Source organism: Cnephaeus nilssonii (genome assembly GCF_951640355.1).
Source record: "Cnephaeus nilssonii genome assembly, chromosome: 10".
Taxonomy (NCBI): Eukaryota; Metazoa; Chordata; class Mammalia; order Chiroptera; family Vespertilionidae; genus Cnephaeus; species Cnephaeus nilssonii.
The window spans coordinates 88986656-89009519 of record NC_137081.1 but is presented as its reverse complement, the minus strand read 5'-3'; the positions used below and the strand labels follow the sequence as shown (position 1 = coordinate 89009519).

The following is a 22864-nucleotide window of genomic DNA, read 5'->3' as shown; positions in this document are numbered from 1 at the left end:
CCTACAACCAAGATTACTTTACCCAGCAAGGCTATCATTAAGATGGAAGAAGAATGAAAGAGATTCCCAGACAAGAAGAAGCTAAAAGAGTTTATTACCACAAAACCAATATTACAAGAAATGTTAAAGAATCTTCTTTAAGAAAAAAGAAAAAAAGAGGAATATAGTTATAAAGAATGAAATGGAAATAAATATGTACCTATCAATAATCACTTTAAATCAGTTTAAAATGCTCCAATCAAAAGACATAGGATAACTAAATGAATAAGAAAACAAGACCCATATATAATGTTATCTGCAAGAGACCCAACTCAGGATGACAGACACACACAGACTAAAATTAAAGGGACACCCTATCTAATAAAATAGTAATATTCAAATCAACCATCACTCCACTACACCCACAAGCCACACCCACCAGCCAATCAGGAGTGAGTATGCAAAGTAACCCAACCAAGATGGCTGCATCCACAGAGTGAGCAGGAGGTGTGGGTTTCCCCGGCAATGGAGGAAGCCAAGCTTTCTGCACACCCTGGCAGGCCCAGGCCTCCACTCAAGGCTACAAAGTTTCAATTATAAAAGATAGATAAATCCCAACAAAAATGGCTGCAGCCATGGAGCAAGCAGGAGGCTTGGCTCCACTCAAGGTTACAAAGTTTCAATTATAGAATATAAATAAATCCCAGATACCAGGGCCTCCTCTTGGGTCACTGGGGGGCGTGGCTGGCCTGCAAACCACCACAGGCCTCTAGCCCAGGTTGCCCCATGCCCCAAGGGAACCCCCACCCTGATCTGGGACACCCTTCAGGCAAACCAGCCAGCCCCCACCAATGGACCAGACCTCTATTCTATCTAATAAAAGAGTAATATGCAAATTGACCATCACTCCAACACAAGATGGCTGCACCCATGTGGTCAAAGATGGCTGCCCCCATGTGAACACAAGATGGGCAGCAGGAGAGGGCAGTTGGGAGGGACCAGGCCTGCAAGGGAGGGCAGTTGTGGGTGATCAGGCCAGCAAGGGAGGGCATTTGGGAGGGACCAGGACTGCAAGGGAGGGCAGTTGGGGGCGATCAAGTCTGCAGGGGAGGGCAGTTAGAGGTTACCAGGCAGGCAGAGGAGGGAAGTTGGGGGCAACCGGGCCTACAGGGAAGGGCAGTTGGGGGATCAGGCTTGCAGGGGAGGGTAGTTAGGGGCAAACAGGTTGGCAGGGGAGCAGTTAGGCATCAATCAGGCTGGCAGGGGATTGGTTAGGGAATGATCAGGCTGGCAGGCAGAAGTGGTTAGGGGCAATCAGGAAGGCATGCAGGCGAACACTTGGGAGCCAGCAGTCCTGGATTGTGCTAGGGATGTCCAACTTCCTGTTTAGGCCAGACCCTACTGGAATCAGGCCTAAACAGCTAGTCGGACATCCCTTGTGGGGTTCCAGATTGGAGACGGTACAGGCTGGGCTGAGGGACACACACCCCCATGCACGAATTTCATGCATCAGGCCTCTAGTAAATATATATTTCATGCAAATGTAGATGAAAATATAAATCTGGGATAGAAATACTTATATCACACAAAATAGATTTTACAACAAATGTTATAGTAAGATACAAAGAAAAAAACTACATAATAATAAAGAGAACAATCCAAGAAGAGGATATACCCCTTGTAAACATATACTAGTATATGCCCAACATAGGAGCACCTAAATATATAAAGCAAATCTTGATGGACATAAAGAGAGATAGAAACAGTAATACAATGATAGCAGGGAATTTAACACTACACTGACATCAATAAATAGCTCTTAGAAACAGAAAATTAACAAGAAAATAATGACCTTAAATGACACACTAGATTAGATTATTTTTATTTATATCTTCAGAGCATTTTACCCCAAAACAGCAGAGTATACATTCCTTTCAACTGCACATAGAGCATTTTCTAGGGTAGGCCACATGTTAGGATACAAAAACAAATCTCAATAAATTTAAGAAGATTGAAATCATATTAAACATCTTCTCTGACCATAATGGTTTGAAACTCAAAATTTATCAGAAGAAAAAAACCAAAAACATAAAAACCCACAAAGAAAAGGAGGCTAAATAACATGTTAGTAAGCAATGGATAGGTTAACAGTGAAATCAAGGAAGAAATTAAAAGATACCTGGAAACAAATGAAAATGAAAAAAAAAAACACCTCAAATTCTATGGAACATGGCAAAAGCAGTCCTAAGAAGAAAATTAACAACATTTCAGGCCTACCTCAAGAAATAAGAAAAATCTTATTCTTAAGATAAGGTGTTCAACTTTACACTTAATAGAACTAATAAAACAACAACAAACAAAGCCCCAAGAGAGTACAAGAAAGGAAAATAATAAAGACCAGAGCAAAAATAAGCAAAAAAGAGTCTAAAAAGCAATACAAAAGATCAATGAAACCAAGAGCTGGTTCTTTGAAAAGATAAACAAGATTGATAAACCTTTAGTGAGACTTTTTAACATGAAAAGTACAGTTGATCCACATAAATAAAATCAGAAATGAAAGAGGAGAAGTAACAACTGACAACACAACAATAAAGAATAGTAAGAAAATATTACGGACAGCTATATGCCAAGAAATTGGACTAATGCAGAGGTCGGCAAACTCCATTAGTCAACAGAGCCAAATATCAACAGTACAACGATTGAAATTTCTTTTGAGAGCCAAATTTTTTAAACTTAAACTTCTTCTAACGCCACTTCTTCAAAATAGACTCACCCAGGCCGTGGTGTTTTTGTGGAAGAGCCACACTCAAGGGGCCAAAGAGCCACATGTGGCTCGCAAGCTGCGGTTTGCCGACCACTGAACTAATGGATAAATTTCTAGAAATATGCAATTTTCTAAAATTGAATCAAGAAGAATCAGAAAATCTGAACAGACTGATTATCTCTCTATATAAAACCCTACTACGTGAATAGACCAAAAGGGAGAACAACCAAAAAACCAAACAACTGTTTGCTATGAAGTGTGCTGACCACCAGGGGCACGCACAGAACACCGTGTGCTTTGGCAGCAGGTGGCAGAGCGTGGAACATGGTGGGCATCGGCCACGGCAGGATGGTGGAGCAGGTGAGTGGGGGCGCCAGACCAAGGTGGGGCACAGGTTGTTCTCACTGGGGCAAGCCTCTGGTGGTTACTGAAATTTTTTTGCTCCCGTTTGTCGTGGTCCCACCTGACGCTCGCACCCGCTGCTGGCTGCTGGCACCCAGCGTCGGTCCAGATCACTCAGCGCCATCAGTGGGTGCGAGCTATGGCTGCTGGCTCCAATCGCCCTTGAGGGCTTCTCCACCTCCCCTTGCTCCTGAGGGCTGATCGGGGCAGAGGCTACCTCTCACACCCACTGTTAGCGCTGGCCCCAATTGCTCCATGCTGTCAGCGGGTGCAAGCGGGGCCAACGCTGTCAGTGCATGGGAGCAGCGACGGCAGGAGCAGGGCTGTCAGCAGAGAGGGACCCGGGGGCCTGGAGGATGGGCCAAGACCCACCCCTGTGCCCACTACAGCCTAGTGGTCCACAGGTCCTTTCAAGGTGCACAAATTCATGCACCAGGCCCCTAGTAATTAATGAAATTGAAGCAGTAATTAAAAAAAAAAAACACACAACACAACAAACAAAAGTCCTGAACAAATAGCTTCACAGGAAAATTTTACCAAACATTCAAAGAAGAACTAATACCTATTCTTCTCAAACTATTCCAAACTATTCAAGAGGAGGGAAGACTTCCAAGCATTACCCTAATTCCAAAACTAGATGTCACTACAAAGAAAGAAAACTATAGGCCAGTATCCTTGTTGAACACAGATGTTAAAATCCTCAACAAAATATTAATAAACCAGCTAATACATTAAAAAGTTCATACACCATAACCAAGTGGCATTTATGCCTGAGATGCAACATTGGTTACAATATCTGCAAATCAGTTAACATGATACACTAAGTAAACAAAATGAAAGCTAAAAATCACCTGATCATATGAATAGATGCAGAGAAAGAATTTGATAAAATTTTGCCTTCTTTTATTTATAATAAAAACTCTCAGCAAACTGGGAATAGTGGGACCATACCTCAACATAATAAAAATCATATATGACAAACACACAGTCAACATCATACTCAATGGCACAAAAAAACCCAGAAACATTTCCCTTAAAATTGGGAACAAGACAGGGTTGTCACTCTCACCACTCTTAGTCAACATAGTATTAGAAGTCCTAGTCACAGCAATAAAATAAAAAGAAGAAATAAAAGGCATGCAAATTGGAAAGGAAGAAGAAAAACTGTCATTATTTGCAGATGTCAGGATACTATAACAAGAGAACACTAAATATTTCACTTTAAAAATGTGGGTCCCTGGCTGGTGTTGCTCAGTGGTTGTAGCGTCAGCCTGAGCATGGATGAGTCCTGGGTTCATTTCCAGGTCAGGGACATGGGTTGTGGTTTCACTCCCTGCCCCCTGGCGGGGAACATGCAGAAGACAACTGATTGATGTGTCTCTCTCACATTAATGTTTCTCTCTCTCCCCCCAACTCCCTTCCACTCTCTCTGAAAAGCAATGGAAGAAATATCCTCATGTGAACATTAACAACAACAACAAAAATATATGGAACTGATAAATAAATTTAGTAAATTAGCAGGATACAAAATAAATCTCCAGAAATCATTTTTATACCTCAATTATGAACTATCAAAAAGAAACAAAGAAGATAATCCCATTTTAGTTGCATTAAAAAATAATACCTAGGAATAAATTTAATCAGGAATATAAAGGATCTCTACTCAGAAAATTATAAGACATTGAAGAAAGAAGTTGAAGAAGATACAAATAAATGGAAGCATATACAATGCTCATGAAAAAAAAAAAGAGTTAGCATTATTAAAATATCCATACTACCCAAAGCAATCTACAGATTTGAAGCAATTCCCAACAAAATATCAATGGTGTATTTCACAGAACTAGGACAAATAATTCAATATATATATATATATATATATATATATATATATATATATATATATGGAACCGCAAAAGACCCTGAATAGCCATAGCAATCTTAAGAAAGAAGAACATAAAAGGAGGAATCATACCAGAAGGCCATAGTAATCAAAACAGCATTGCACTGGCGCAAAAATAGGCGTATAGACCAATGGAACAGAATAGAGAACCCAGAAATAAACCCATGCTTCTATGGTGAATTGCTATTTGACAAAGGAAGCAAGAATATAATGGGGTAAAGACATTCTATTCAATAAATAGTATTGGAGAAGTTGGACAGATACATGCAAAAAAAACCAAAAACAAACAATTAAAGAAATTAGACCACCTTCTTACACCATATACAAGAATAAACTCAAATGGATTAAAGACTTAAATGTAAGATTTGATACCATAAAATACTAGAAGAAAACATAGGCAGTAAAAATCTCAGACGCTTTGCTCAGTAACATTGTTTTTCTGATGTAACTTTTGGGCAAGGGAAACTAAGAAAAAATAAACAAATGGGACTACATAAAACCAAAAGATTTTTGCACAACAAAGGAAACCATCAATAAAATGAAAAGATAACCCACCAAATGGAAGAACATATTTTCCCATGATACATCTGATAAGGGGTTAATATCCAAAATTTATAAAGTACTCATACAACTAAGCCTGGCTGGTGTGGCTCAGTTGGTTGGAGCATCGTCCTATGCACCAAAGGGTCACACTTTGCCACAAACTGATAGCACTTCACATCTGTCAGAATGATTATCAAAAAATTAACAAACAATAAGTATTGGCAAGGATGTGGAGAAAAAGTCAACCTCATGTTGGTGGGAATGCAGATTGGTGCAGCCACTGTGGAAAACAGCATGGAATTTCCTCAAAAAATTAAATTTAGAAATGTTTAATGACCTAGCAATTCCATTTCTGGTATATAGCCAAAGGAACCCAACACACTAATTTGAAAGAATATATGCACCCCTATGTTCATTACAGGGTTATTTACACAGTAGCCAAGCTATGGAAGCAGCCCAAGAGAATAGACAAGTGAATAAAAAAGCTGTTGTACATATATACAATGAAATATCACTTGACTATTAAAAAGAACACAATTCTGCCCAGCTGGTGTTGCTCAGTGGTTGAGCATCGACCAATGAACCAGGAGGTCACAGTTTGATTCCAGGTCAGAGTATAGGCCCAGTTGTGGGCTTGATCCCCAGTGGGGGGTATGCAGGAAGCAGCTGATCAATTATTCTCTCTCATCATTGATGTTTCTATCTCTCTCTCCCTTTCCCTCCTCCCTTCCTCTCTCAAATCAATAAAAATATGTATTTTTAAAAAAGAACACAATATTACCATTTGTGACAGCATAAATGGATCTAGAAGGAATTATATAAGTTAAATAATTCAGTCAAAGAAAGAAAAATACCACATGATTTCAATTATATCTGGAATCTAAAGAATAATATAAATAAAAAACAAAACAGAAATAGACTTGTAGATACAGAGAACAGACTGATGGTTGCCAGATGGGAGGGGAGTTTTGGACTGGGTGAAAAATGTGAGTGGATTGATAAATAGAGATTGGAAATTACAAAATATTTATGGGAATGTAAAGTAGCATATACATATATACACTGAGTGGCCAGATTATTATGATCCCTGAACGCATAATAATCTGGCCACTCAGTGTATATCCTATATAATAAAAGGCTAATATGCAAATTGTCCCCTCAACCAGGAGTTCCACCAGCAAGCAAGCCGGCCAACCGCCCATGTCCCCTCCCCCTGGCCAGGCTGGCCAGACCCCACCCATGCACGAATTCATGCACCGGGCCTCTAAAATATATATATATGTATATATATACATATACACATATACATATACATATACATATACATATACATATACATATACACACACACACACACACACACACACACACACACACACACATTGAGTGGCCAGATTATTATCCATTCAGAGGTCATAATAATCTGGCCACTCAGTGTATAATCTATAATAATAAAAGCGTAATATGCAAATCAACCAAATGGCCAAACAGCAAAATAGCGTAACAGCAGAACGACCCTAAGGACGACCACACTAGGACAGGCATTGGCGCCAGGCCAGCCAAGGTGGGTGAGATTCAATTGGTCAGGAGGGCCCCCACCATCACCCCACAATTACCCTGCAGAGGGAGACCCAGGCTACTGGCTGGCTGAGAGATCAATCGGGAAGAAAGGAGGATGGCGGCAGACACAGGCAGCGCCAGGCAAAGGCAGCGGGTGCCGGCAGGGGGCGGGGCTGGCTGCCTGCAGCTGGGGGAAGCCTGTGTTCCAGGTTCCAGCAGCCAGAAGGAATCCGGTGCTAGCAGCCAGGGGAAGGAAGGTCTACCCTTGCACGGATTTCATGCATAGGGCCTCTAGTGTAGTCAATAATACTTTAATAACTATGTATGGAGCCCATTGGATACAGGAATATTAGGGGGAACACTTTTTAAAGTGTATGATTGGCTAACCATTATGCTGTACATATTAAACTAATAAAAAATAATGTTGAATGCAGTCATTTACTTTTAAAAAATAATAATTTTGAAAAAGAGCAGCATTTAAATTATCAAAATAAAGTGTTTTAATCACCATTTTAAACACCACTTATATTCAAACAATGATGACAGTTATAAAAAGTCTTGTTAATTCATTAAAACACATTTCCCAAGCCCCGATGCCAAACAATGCTTTATTTAATCCAACTTCCTGTTGGAATTTAAAAACATTATGGACAGAAGCACCCGTGATTGTCTTTAAAGAATCTATAATCCATACTCTCCATCCAACTGCACCGCGCAGTTAGTATGAATTACTTGCTTGTCAGTGCTGGAGAACATCGTGCTCAGTGGAAGAAAAGTAATTGTACAAATTGTAGAACCAACAGAGTGCCCTACATTAGAGCTTGAAATAAAACAGGGTCCATCAGATAGGCTCCTATTGTAGCAATGGAAGCAACGTGCTTCTCGGGAGGTCTCTGAACACCTTTCCTGAAAAATGTGAATGCCAACCTTAGACTGGTTCCACATGCTAGAAGAAGCAAATACAGAATGAACACTGCCAGGTGACAGCACTAAGTATCCTGGCTTTGTTTTACGGAATCTATAGCCAAACTTCTATTTGAAAAAAAAAAATTGTAGACCTCTGCATTTTTCCTGGGACATTGTTCAAATATCTCATAAATCATATTGTTCTGAATGTGGCCTAATTTTTCATTGGCTCCTTTCTCTGAAGAAGCTCCTATGAATTATCTACTGTTCATTCACTGTATCATTTGACTAAATTTGTTGGATTATCCTCTGTGCTCGCTCCCCACTTCTTATTTTGATCTATAAGCAAAATACACAAACATGTGCTTAGCCTTTCAGCTTGTTTCATATTTCACTATTTTCAAAATCCCCCTGCCCATCTCTTAAATATAAGGAAATAATTCTCTTTATATTCAGCAGTCCCCAAGTCTATAAGATGAACCTTTTTACCAAGTCTATCCAATGACCTTTTTACCAAGTCTAGCCATGCCAATTGACTTTGGGAAACATGGCATGGAACTGAAATGGAGCCATTAGCTACCAGTGGTCCTGGACAAAATGTCTTTCTATTGGAGCAGTCTTCTGTGCAAACTTACTATGGCATGTGTATTTCAGGGTGCACAAATACTGGAAATATCGGGGGTAGAATTAGGGAGATTTATCCATAGTTTGTAATTATTGACCGAAACGTTTATTCTTATTCCCCAACCTAGTAAGGAGGATGGTAATATCTGAATTTAACTTATGAAAACACTGATGGTCACAGAGGTTTAGTGACTTGCTAATAAATGTCAGAGATGGAGGTCCAACCATCTTTTAGGCTCCTTTTCCCCCTATATGATCCTAATTTAATTCTATACAATAATGTGGCAATAGGAATCAAATATGTAGTTTTTCGTGCTTCTTTTTGAAAAAAATTGATATATAATTTATATACCATGATAATGCATTTTTTAATTTGTATAATTCATGGGATTTTAGCATATTAATGAAGTTGTGCAACCATCACCACTATCTAATTTCAGACTATTTTCATCATTATCTGCAAAGAATTGCATACCCATTAGTAGAAATTCCCCCCAACCTCTCTCCCCAGTTCTTGGAAATTACTAATCTACTTTCTGTCACTATGGATGGCCTATTCTGAATATTTCATACAAGTAGAATCAGGCAATATATAGCTTTTTGAAGTCTGCTTCCTCTCACTTAGCATGTTTTCAATGTTCATCTATGTTGTAGAATTTTTCAGTACTTTTTTTTTTTTTTATTTCCCAATGAATATTTCAGACTCTGGAAGAATCACATTTCATTTATCTGTTTATCAGTTGATAGTTTGGGATATTCCTCTTTGTGTTTGTATGTGTGTGTATTATTATGAATAATAGTGCTAGTAACATTCCTGTACATGATTTTGTATGAACTTATGTTGTCTAGTCCCTTGCATATGAACCTAGAGGTGGGATTGATGGGTCATATTGTAACCATATGTTTAACTTTTTGAGAAACTTGCAAACTGTTTTTCAAAGTGGATGCTCTATTTTACATTCTCACCAGCAAAATATGAAGATTCTGACTTCTCCACATCCTCACCAACACATTGTCTGCCTTTTTGATAATACTGTTGTAAACAAGTGAAATGAGATTTCACTGTGGTTTTGATTTGCATTTTCTTAATGACTACTAATATTGAACATATTTTTAAGTACTTATTACCCATGTGTATATCTTCTTTGGTGAAATATCTATTCAAATATCTTGCCGATTTTTATTTTTGCATTTTTAATTGTGCAGTTGTAGGAATTCTTTGTATATTCTGAATATAATTTTTCTATTAGATATATGACTTGCAAATATTTTCTCCATTTTTCAGTTTCTTGGTAGTATCTTTTAAGTACAAAATTTGGTGTGTCTTTTTCATTTTGATGAATAATTTATCTGTATTTTTTCTTTTGTGGTTTGTGCTTTGAGAGTTATATCTAAGAAATCATTGTCAATTTAAGGCCATGAAGAGTTATGCCTCTAGTTTCTTCTAAGTGTTTTATAATTTTAGATATTACATTCAGCCTTGGATCCATTTTGAATTAATTTTTATATGGTGTGAGGCAGGGGTCCAACTTCATTGTTTTGCATGTGTATGTCCAGATGTTCCAACACCATTTTTGATGTGTGCTTGTCTTTAGCCCGCCTCTATCCCCACCATTGTTTAAACAACCTGGGTATGACTGTCATATTATCATTCAAGTTTTGTTATTCATTTAGTAGACATTCATATATAATTTATAAGTCTTTAAAAATATATATATATTATTGATTTTTTACAGAGAGGAAGAGAGAGGGATAGAGAGTTAGAAACATCGATGAGAGAGAAACATCAATCAGCTGCCTCTTGCACACCCCCTACTGGGGATGTGCCCGCAACCAAGGTACATGCCCTTGACCGGAATCGAACCTGGGACCCTTGAGTCTGCAAGCCGACGCTCTATCCACTGAGCCAAACCAGTTTCGGCATATAATTTATAAGTCTTAATGTTGCAGAATATTCCATCTGGTGGAATGGTTCCTGCTTGTTTAAGCAAACCTACCACCAGAGCTTACCTTAGCAATAGTGGGACTCTACCTCCAGATCTACTGGTATTCAGATTCTGGCTCATCCACAATCTACAGATAGGACAATGGTTGTATAGCTCAACCTTATGATTCCTGGTTTTCACACCTATAGATGTAAAAAGTGTGGACAATTTGGAAATTCTTCACAAAGGTTTGTGGTGCATATGCAGTAAGCACTTCACAAAGCACTTGGGATGATGCCTGACCTTCAGAGTATCACTAAATAGTTGCTTTTATATTTTGGAATTTTAGATTATCCCAGTGTTTGCACATAGATAATCCTATATAATAAAAAGGTAATATGCAAATTGACCATCACTTCAACACACAAGATGGCCGCCCCAATGCAGTCAAAGATGGCTGCCCCCATGTGGACACAAGATGGCCACCACAAGATGGCCAGCAGGGGAGGAAAGTTGTGGGAAATCAGGCCAGCAGGGGAGGGCAGTTGGGAGGGACCAGGCCTGCAAGGGAGGGCAGTTGGGGGTGACCAGGCTGGCAGGGGAGGGCATTTAGGGGCAATCGGGCCAGCAGGGGAGCAGTTAGGCGTTGATCAGGCTGGCAAGAGAGTGGTTAGGGGTGATCAGGCTGGCAGGCAGAAGCGATATGGGGCAATCAGGCAGGCAGGCAGGTGAGTGGTTGGGAGCCAGCAGCCCTGGATTGTGAGAGGGATGTCTGACAGCTCGTTTAGGCCTGATCCCCGGGATCAGGCCCAAACGGGCAGTGGATCGGGCTTAAACGAGCAGTTGGACAGCCCTCGAGGGGTCCCAGATTGCAGAGAGTACAGGCTGGGATGAGGAACACCCCCCCCCCCACACACACACACACACACACGAATTTCATGCACCAGGCCTCTAGTTCTGTGATAAACACATTAATAAATTATTTCCTTAGTAATAGAATTTCAGTGAAAAGTAATATGTATATTTAGCTTACACTTTACTAGTTGTGAAAAAACTTGATAAAATTGTCTAATATTTACATTTCTGAGGACTTATTTTTTTTTTTTTTACTTTTTACTACAAAAGAAAATCATTTGAACACTCTGGTAGAGAGAAGAATTTTACAATGCCATGCACCTATTATTTATCTTCAGTAATTATCAACTCATGGCCATTTTTAACTAACCTAAATGCTCACACCCACTTATCTTTCTTTATTATTTTGAAGCAAATGCCAGATAACTTATCACTTTATCTGAAATATTGCAATATGTATTGCTAAATAATAAGGACTCATAAAAGTACATATTAACAGGATCATTATTATAAAAATTTTAAGAACAAATTTTTAATATCATGCCAATTTTTAAATTTATTTTCAGTGTGTTTGATGTTTTCCTAAAATAATTACAACCTAACTGATTATTAGGTAAGCACTAGCCAATTACCAAGGATTGGTCTTCATGCTTGTTCTAATTTAATCTACCACAGTTATAAAGACCAGCTATTATTTATTGAGTTCCTACTATATGCCATAACTTTACATGATTACTTCTACTCTTTCTACCACCACAAGACTAAATTCATCCCTGTTTATATGTGAGTGAACTGAGGTTAAGTGGGATACTGTGAGTACTGGAAAATGGCACAGCCAGTTTCCAAGTGAATCAGACCTCATGGCTGACTCAGGTTCACACACTTTCTGCAGCCCCACCCTGTCTCCTGTCTCCTTCTCCTAGTTGATTCCACATGTCAAGACCAGTCAATAGTGAGCTCCACTTTCAGATTTTCCTAGGCTACTCTCGCCCATGAAGACATCCAACTCTGGAAATTATTTTCTGTCACTCACACATCATTTACTAGGCTATCCTCCATCAGTGTTATTATTTTTTAATGTGTATCCTGTCTACTCAGAGTATTATCAGCATAGTTCCTTCCAACCGGTAGGTGCTCTAGAGGTGTGTTAATATTGGCATTGTGGTCCTGCAGTAGCACCATGGTCACTGATAAACATCTTCACAGTTAAGATGTTTCTTCTATTTATCTCGATGGTTTTGTATGTTCAGGCCAATCAATCAGAGAGTTTAAACTCTTAGATTATAAAACATAATCAACTGAGAGAATAATAGAATCCAGATGTTTTGCTGAATTTTCTTTGTGTTGAAATTGACAATACCTAAACAATAAAAATAGTAGGAAGAGAGGAGGAGGGAGGAAAGAAAGTTGGTAGGACATTTCTAGTTTAAAAAGTACTTTTCATTTTAATTTCATGTCTTAAGTATCAAGAAAAAAATGTACTATGTATGCCCATATTTAATATCCTATATAATAAAAGCCTAATATACTAAGTGTCTGGTCGGCCCATCAGCCATTCAACCAATCAAATCATAATATGCTAATGATATGCTAAGGCCGCTCAACTGCTTGCTATGATGCACATTGACCACCTGGGGGGCATATGGTCTGACTGGTAGGTTAGCTTGCTGCTGGGGTCTGGCCAATTGGTACTGAGTGAGATGGCCAGACATGCCCTGGAGCCCTTCCACGGTTCCTCCCTAACTGGCCAACCTCCTGTGTCCCTCCCTGGCCCTGGTCCTGCACACAGTGGGGTCCCTCAGCCTGGCCTGCACCCTCTTGCAATCTGGGACCCTTCAGAGGATGTTGGAGAGCTGGTTTCAGCCCCATCCCGCAGGCCAGGCCAAGAGACCACACTGGTGCACAAGTTCGTGCACTAGGCCTCTAGTGCTACATAACAGAATGCTCTAAATTATACTTACACTTGCACATACACACAAACATACACATACATATCAAATGAAAACCATTGCACATACACATCAAATGAAAACCACTTTTCTGTTAACTAGGAGATAGTAGCTCAAAAGGCAGGCAAAATGTCCCCAAGGAAGTTAGTTCACTCAAGGAAAGTGCTTGAATCAAACTAATAATTAACCCACATCATCATGGTCACAAGTCTCCACTGCACATCTTTGTAATCAGGAGGACTTTCTTGTTAATGTGAACACTTCCTCTGAACCTTTAGCAAAAATAAAATAGTATTCCCAATCTGCTAATAATATACATAAATATGCAACCTTCATTTTTTTTGTTGGCACAGTTGCAGGCTGTTATAGAGTTTTCACAAAAGTAGAACAAATTTGCAATCAAATTAGAAAGCAAAAGCCAGGTTTGATTATGTTCTAGGTGCCATTAATTCAATGAGATCATTTCAGGGGAACTAGGAACATTTCGTATGTCAGTTGGAAAGAGAAATTATGTCAATACAGCTTCCTGTTTACTATCTTTATGACAGAGGCTTGCTGCCAGACCTAAGATATGCTGCTCTAAGAGGGAACCTTTGCTGGACAGAGACAAAGTTGAAAGGGAATTTCAGAGTGGCCTTGAATAAGAGAAGAGCATATCAAAGCATTTGGATAAATGTGCAGTCAATAAACAGATATTTAAATGAAGAAAATTTGGAATGGGTTCTGGTTAAATTGTCTTCTGGTTTGGGAGCCTATGAGTTCAAACTGTCTTAAGCGCTTTGCACACATCATTTACTTCTCCACAAAGAAATCAATCTCTTGCTATTTCTCTTGCACTACTTCTAGATCATTGAGGTAGGTAGGATTCATGCTTCCCATTTGCCCAAGGAGAAAACAGTCTTCACAGTGTTCCCCTGCTTCCCTGGGACTACACAGCTAGTTTGGAACTGAGCCAGATTTCCCACCCAGTGCTGAAGCCCAAGCCCATGCTGGCCCCACTAACCTGGCAGTGAGACAAGGACTCTGTGCAGTAAGATCTGGGCTGGCATGTTCCTGCTGATTGAATGTCATCAGCATGGGGATGCCCTTTCCTTGTAGCGGTGGCAGAACTCTATGTAGTGCATCACATGAGGCCTATTTTCCCAAGTCTTTTCTCTTTATTGGAATTGGATGCCAATTCCTAGACATTTAAAAAGTTGAGTCCAAGAGTAGGACATCTATGCCTTTTCTACTGTTTCCATGGATCCCTCTCTTTTTTTCCATGGATCCCCACACTTCACCCCACACCACAGAGCCATGCTGCTGCCTCACCCATGTCCTGCTCTCAGTAATTTAGAACCCACTTAAAACCCTCCTGATACATGAGAAAAAGACAAACCAGAATTCTTAGCCTCTCAGTTTTAAAAGTAAGATGGTCCCAGTGAAATTTCTCTATACTATGTTGAAGGCAGGGACATTTTATCTTTGCTTCTTGAAAAATTATCCTGGCACATGGTAGTTATTCTGCAAATACACATTAAACTGGACCTGGATTTCACAATGCAAATCCCAACTCTCTCTTTTAGCTGTGCAACCTGTTCAGGGTTCTTAGCCTCTTTAAGCCTCATGTTTCTCATTTGGAAATGAGGTTGATGATTTCTGCCACTTGAGAATTATTGTGGAAAGCATATTATATAATTAATGTACAAACCCTCACACAGTGCCTAATGCATAGGAACAATAAACAAGCTATGCTTATATCCTGAATACTCAATTCATACCTTAATGTGTGTTTCCCCCTCTTGTATTTTGCAGAGGTTTCTGCTGTTTTTGAGGCTGGAACTTCAGTTACTTACATGTTTCAAGAACCCTACCCAGTGACCAAGAATCTAAGCCAGTCTTCCTCAGCAATTTATGCAGAGTCAGCTCCATCTAAGGAAAACATCGCACTTAGCTTTGTGACAGCCCAGACACCCAGCCTCTTGCTTTATATCAATTCTTCCTCTCACGACTTCCTGGCTGTCTTGCTCTGCAAGAATGGTGAGTACTGATGTTAGGGAGCCTGATGGAGTGTCATATTGGGCTAGAGGGGAAGTATATGCCCTCCAGAACTCTGCAAAATTTCAACCTAAATTTGGTGTCACCTGAGCAGCTTATTTCCAGACCTCCAGGCAAATCCTTGATTGAACTTGACCTTTATGAGTTGCAATTGATATTCCAGGCCAGTGTCAGTTCATCACTGAAGTCAAATGCATCTACTTTAATTTGCCTTGACTGTGCAGTGGTATTTCTTTATTGTTTATTCTGTGCTGGAATCCATTAAGTGTAAAAAGAAGATCATAAGCATATCTGAATTTCAGAAGGACACTTGTCACATATATCTTGCCATTTTTACTGCAGTCTCCTTTACTAAGGGCTTTTAAAGCAACTAGCATAAATGCAGGCTGTATTAATAGAAGTAGATTGCCTAGATCTTGGAGAGAAGTGGTATATGTGGATCATAACCTTGTGGGATACAGATCTGAGTTCTGAGAATCAGATTCTGAAAATAATGTGAACAAAATGGAATATATGAAGCTTAGAGGGATAAAGGAGTTAGAGTCCACTTTATATGAGGGATGGTGAAGGATACAGTCTTGATAGCTGTTAGGAAAAGTCAGGTTTTCTGCCCTCACGACATAATTCCACATTGCCAGAATGAGGACTATTGATATGGTCATGGCAAGGACACTGTGTGATCAAAATCCTAGGGGAACAAACAATTATTAGGATTGGGCAAAGAGGGCAAGGGTGTGGACATCCCTGTAGCATGGTCTCAAAAACACTTTTCTGTGATCAAGAATATGTATTTTCTCTTCTTGTAATTTTCTGTTATAATGAGATGTGTCTGGACTTTAGAACCATCTCCACAGGGATCAACTGTGGTGGGGGATGGGAGAAAGGAGACTGAGATATGCAGCTCACACTGTGCCCTCTCTAGACCTCAGACGCAGACTCTTGCTATTTCTCTTGCACTACTTTTTCTTGTGTGTGTGTGTGTTGTTGTTTTTTTTCCTTTTTTGTTTGATCTTGCTTTAACTATTTACAGCATTGAACATAAAGAATGGTGTATAGGACTAAAAGAAGGATCAAAACTGGCGGGCCTCTGAGTTGAATCAGTCCTGAATGGTGTAATGGAGTAACACATATTTAATCTGACATAGTGATTTCTGTTATGCGTTGTCTGTGTCCATAGGAATGGCCTGACAGGTACAGATGTGCCTGTGGGACCACACAAAAGATGCTTTGGGGGGAATCTTGCATCTCAGTGCTCTGGAACTATCTTACTTCTAGTTCAACAATGTCTAACTAGAACTAAGAGGATCACTCATTCTCAGAACAACATGATGGAAGCAAAAAAAGACAGGAGAGAAAGACTAGAAGGATAATTGGTAGTTCCAGAACTATTTGGGAGAGAAAAGAGACAATATGGGTTTTAGACCTCTTAATTATCAGCAGGCATTTGTATGATTAGAACCCTTAGTTCTCAATCTTTCTTTCCTAATATCTCTGTGAGGTTGATAAGGCTGGCTGAGGACACTGGGGCCTGGATTAACTGGTTAACTTGGGTCAGCCAGTTAATTCATGGCATAGCTGAGACTAGAAGCCAGATCTCCTGATAACCAGCCCAACAACCTTTCCATAGAATAACCTTACTATGATGTGGTTGAACTCTAAGTAAGATAGTTCCAGAGCACTGAGATGCAAGATTCCCCCAATGCATCTATTGTGTGGTCCCAAAGACACATCTGTACCTGTCAGGCCATTCCTATGGATATCAACAATGCATAACAGAAATGACTGTATCAGACTAAATATGTCTTACTCCATTACTCTGTTATAATATACTAGAGGCCCAGTGCATGAAATTCGTGCACGGGGGTGGGAGGTCCCTCAGCCTGGCCTTCACCCTCTCGCAATCTGGGACCACTGGCTCCTAACTGGCTGGCCTGCCTGCCTGACCACCCTAACCACTAGCCTACCTGTCTGATTGCCCCTAACCATTCTGCCCGCCTGTCTGATCGCCCCTAAGTGCCTCTGCCCCGCCGCTGCGGCTTCATCTGGAAGGATGTCTGGAATGACGTCCGGAAGGTTGTTCAGCAGTCCAGTGTAATTAGCATATTATGCTTTTAATATTATAGAATACTCTATGCTGGGCACTATTTTAATTAATGTACACATTAATTCTCACAATAACCCTGTGTGATTGGTGGTGTTAATATACCCAATATTGTATAGTTATAGAAACTAAGACATAAATGTTTAATATCTTCATTAAAATTCTACAGCAAATAAAGAGAAGAGCTGGGATTCAATCCTCCTTCCCAAGACTGGCAGCTTATTCTGTTTACTCCACCACAACAGATAAACTAAGAGTGTTATATTTTTTGAAACATATCATGTTTTAAATAATTTGAACTTATTTAATTGGTACGGCATTATTGCATTTTACCTTATTCCCTGTTTTCTTATACTCTAAAGTCCCATGTAATTAAAAAATGTACTTGACTTAATGGACACCTGCATTTTAATTTATTTTTTAAATTTATTTATTAATTTTAGTGATAGAGGAAGGTAAAGGGAGGAAGAGAGAGAGATAGAGAGAAGTATTAATTTGTTGTTCTACTTATTTATTCATTCATTGGTTGATTCTTGTATGTTTCCTGATAGTGAATCAAACCCACAATGTTGGCATATAGGGATGAGCTACCTGGCTAGGGCTACCAACTGAGCTACCTGGCTAGGGCTGAACACCCACATTTTTATAACCCTGGCTAAATGAAGGAAGCAAAGAGAAACATGTGCCTTGCTTGTTTTAAGCTTAAATCTCAGTGCATAGGTAAAAGTGCAGGCCTGGCAGCTCCATCTAACTCATGGGAAATAGGTGTCCAAGTCGTGGTTAGTAATGAAGTGCCCCCCTCTCTTCACTCAGCCTCAGATAGAGAATCACCACCCAAATGCCCCAAACCCACTCCCCCACCATTGCTCTAGGGAACTCCTATCACAGTAGACAGTGATGGATGGCTCAGAGATTTAGGATACTGAGCATTTCCTGCCATCTCTCTTCACTGCAGAGGCACAACTAAGATATGTTCTCATTCACTCATCCTTTCATTGACTCTCTGGTGTCAATGCACAATATCAGGGATTATGAAGATCAACAAAGATAAGCAAGATAGGGTTCTTTCTAAACGTAATGATGAGAGAGAGAGAGAGAGAGAGAGAGAGAGAGAGAGAGAGAGAGAGAGAGAGAGAAACTGCCTTAAATATCCTAGATACATAAAAAATCCAAGTTGCTCATCTGTCCCAAGCAGTCAAACCAGAAATCCGAATTTGCCTAACTTTAAGGATGAATCTTCTAGGAACTCGGGATTGTAATAAGAAAGTAAAATACCTTAAGTGATAGTGGATTCCTTGCTTTGGAAGTCATCAAATAATAAATAAATGACAATTTATTAGGGATACCATAATAAGAATTCCAGCAGTGAATGACACAGAAAATAAACTCTGAGTATGTTTCCAAGTCTGAGATTTTGATTTTGTATTACTTTCCGGTGTAGTCACGCATTTGTATTTTTTCTGCTAGAGTTTCACTTGCAGACTTTGAAATGCTTCGGTGAGGAATTAAGAACTGTTATCCTTGCAGCTTGTTCCCAGTATGTTGGTGGTATTAGGCCACTGATATAATTGCCAGTGAACAATATTGGTGACACTGTCTTATAAAGAAGTAGGGATATTTCAATGTGACTTGGATACATTTTGGTGAAAAATATACCTCTGAAAATACTAATGGAAGTTAAGAATATTTACAGATAGAAACAAAAGATTATGAGATCAAATATGGAAAAGGGTTAATTGGGAAAGTCATTCTCTAAAGGTTTTATAAGATTGATTCTCACCTTTCTGAGATGGATTAAGAGTCTTCTGTTAGTACAGGTTTCTTAACCTTTCTTTGATGTAAGGTGCCTTTGGGAAGCTGGTGGAAATGAGGATGAGAGTGTCACTCTTAAAAGGAGTTCTCTTTGTTCTCCGGGGAGGAAGAAAATGCCCTCAGCCATTGTCAGTCGCAGCACTCTGGGTTAAGAAGTCAGGGGTGAACACAGCGGATGACCTGTGTAAATACTGAACAGAATTCTTGGCTTGCAAATTCATTTAATAAGATGCCCAGGCCAGGGAAAGAGGAGCAATGAGACTTAAAGTCATGTTTGCAGGCCTCTCCCTGGCACGGAATGGATTTGGCAGGTATGGAATTCTTTGACCTTTATCTTTTTTCTTGAAATTTCTCCCACTAGAGACTTACTCAGGTTAAGCTGTCCTCTTATCTTTTCAAATGAAAACAGGTTGTTCTTCTTCTTAAAGAAAGAAAGCCATTTTAATTCCTGGGATGAAAGAATAGAGGGAAGAGGAGGCATTTCTGTGTCAGAGGGTCCTTGGGAAAAAGAAGGCCATTGTGGTTTCATAGCAGGGCTTGGGCCACGGGCAACTTCTCAGAGACCCAGCCATTGGAGGAGAAGGGGCATTGGTGGAGGAAAAGTGTCTGGAGGAAGATACATTAAACTTTTGCAGAATTTTATTGAGTGATGGCTCTGCCTCTCCACAGTACCATGGGCTCTCTCCCTAAATAATTATGTTTAACAAATATTCACCAGGTTCTACCATGTGGCAGGCACTGTTTCATGTACCAGAGAGACCGAGGTAGATAGTGTCCTGGCCTGCCTTTAATGGTCTATTCTGGGAACAGAGGCATAACACATACTGAGGGTGACACTATGATGTAAGTGCTAGGATAGAGTCTGTTAGGGGTCGAGTAAGGCAAAGAAGGGAGAGACCAATGCTTCCTGAGAGGGGTACAGTGCCCCTTGTATTGGGCCATGAAATAGAATAAGATGCTTTTTTGTTCTTAATTTTCTCTATTTCAATTCCCTATTCTACTTTTTATCATCAGTCCTTCTTGGCCCCTTTAAATAAAAAAAAATAAAATATTAAATATGGCCCTGGCCCAGTGGTCAGTTGGTTGGAACATCATCCCATACACCAAAAGGTTTATGTTTCAATTCCTGGTCAGGGCACATACCTAGGATGTGAGTTCAATTCCCAATCAAGGCACATAAGGTAGGCAACCAATAAATGTTTCACATCAATGTTTCTGTCTCTCTCTCTCTCTCTCTCTCTCTCTCTCTCTCTCTCTCTCTCCTTTCCTCTCTCTAAACATATAGCCAAGTGAAGATTAAAAATATACATGTGTAAAGTATAAAATATGCGTTAATTCTAAGGCCATCCGTCTGTGGTCAGGTTATGTGGTTCAAAGTATAAACAAGGCTTCCATCACCTTCCCCCCATGGCTGCCCCGTGCCCTCCAGCACCGAATAGTCCCTTCCACGTTGCTTCATCGTTTCCTCTTTATCATGTACAGTCATAAGGTGCACTGTCTGTTTGTGATTGCACACGCCTTGGAGGGAATGATGATAAGTCCAGACACTTTACATTTCCAAAAGCCTGAGTCCAGGGAGACAGTGATGAGGAGAACTCCGGGGAGGGGGCCTCTCTCAAGTGTCCACCTCACAGCCACTCCCAGAGCATAGGGGACCCGGACAGTCCCACCATTGCTGCTTCCTCAGGGAAGACTTTCAGCGTTTAACTGTGCCCCCTGCCAGCCCCTCACTGACACCATCATTAGGGCATGTTCTGGGCTTCCTCAGAGACAAGGAATTCTGATGCACAGCCTGAGAAGAGCCTGCCTCAGAAGGCGTGTTTCCTTGGCCTTGCTACTCCCTGACTACTTCATTCTCTGGGCTTGTGTCAAGCAAATGTTGATACTTTTGAACTTAAATATCCCAAAAGTCATTCGCAATCTCCTGGACTCTTTTAGGTTTGTTCATTTCCTATATTTCTGGGCTTTCAGATAATCTTTTCCTGGGAAATATCAGGTCCTGCGGGCAGGCCCATTCTGCATTCCACAGTAACATGGATATGACACAGTGCTGTGAGAGGCCAGGAATGTGGGGTTGGCTTAGCTGAATGATTCTGGTTCATGTCTCTCATGAGGTCACACTCCTGTCTGGCCTCAGTAACCTGAAGGGACAGGACAATCTGCTTCCAAGATTCATCCTGTGGCTCTTGACTGGAGCTTTCAGATACTGGTTCTTTGATTTTTCAATAGGGCTGAACAGAGGACATATCCATTGGCCTTCCCCCGCCCCCAGAGAAAGTGGTGAAGGGAGAGAGAGAGAATACTACTTAAGACAGAACTTTTAGAATCAAAATTCAATAGAGCCACCTGGTACAATGTGAGATTGTGGAGGGATGTTACATAAAGGTATGAATACTAGGAGGCAGGCATCATTGAGGGCCACCTTAGAGGCACCCTGACACAAGGTGCTTTCCCTGAAGAAAGAAGTATATAAAAAGGAAGATATGGCCCTAACCAGTCTGGCTCAGTGGATGGAGCGTCGGCCTGCAGACTGAAAGGTTCCAGGTTCAATTCTGGTCAAGGGCATGTACCTTGGTTGCAGGCACATCCCCAGTAGGAGGTGTGCAGGGGGCAACTGATCAATGTTTCTCTCTCATCGATGTTTCCAGCTCTCTATTCCTCTCCCTTCCTCTCTGTGGAAAATCAATGGAATGTATATTTAAAAAAAAGGAAGGTATGGGCTCCAGGAAATAGGTTACCCACCTCAGAACAGGCAAGGTGATTTCAGAGTAACTGCCTTGCAGAAGTCCTAGTGCGAAGCCAGTCTAGGTCAATGGTTCTCCATTGGGCATGATTTATCCCCCAGGTAACATCTTAATAACTAAATATTAAGATGAGAAGCAATACTGATATATAGTGGGTAGAAGCTAGGGATGCTGCTAAACCTCTTTTTTTGTTGTTAATCCTCACCCAAAGATATTTTTCCATTGACTTTTTTTTTTTTTTTTTTGAGAGAGTGGAAAAGAGGGGCGAGACACACAGAAAGAAACACCAATGTGAGAGGGACACATCTATTGGTTGCCTCCTGCACGGGCCCCAACCAGGACCAGGGATCAAGCCTGCAACCAAGGTACATGCCCTTGACTAGAGTTGAACCCAGGACCTTTCAGTCCGAGGGCCTACACTCTATCCACTGAGCCAAACTGGCTAGAGCACTGCTGAACATCTTAATGACCCACTACACACACACACACACACACACACACACACACACACACACAAATAATTATCTGGTCCAGAATAGCTGTGAGTCTGAGAAAACCTGGCCTAGGATGAGGCATGCAACAGAGGAATTTTGGAAGGAGGTGCTTAGGGACAATATGCAGGCCTTAGCTATCAGCAAAGTGTGATATTTACATCAGACAAACAACATGAACTTTGAAATCCAACCTAATCAAAAAGTGGCATACCTGTCCTGGAGGCCAGGGGAGGTGGGCCCAGATATAACTGGGTCCAAGAAAGGTAATT

The 22864-nt window shown here is 40.4% G+C and overlaps 1 protein-coding gene across 2 annotated transcripts in view; it reads left to right on the top strand.

Moving 5' to 3' along the window:
• Nucleotides 1–22864, top strand: part of CNTNAP5 (contactin associated protein family member 5) — a gene marked incomplete at both ends in the record, with an annotated part of 850484 nt that overhangs the window by 711725 nt on the left and 115895 nt on the right. For both annotated transcript variants that reach the window (XM_079783016.1, XM_079783015.1), the window contains one exon: nt 15202–15430. In XM_079783016.1, coding sequence (XP_079639142.1) covers nt 15202–15430 — 229 coding nt within the window. The remainder of the gene's footprint in view (nt 1–15201; nt 15431–22864) is intronic.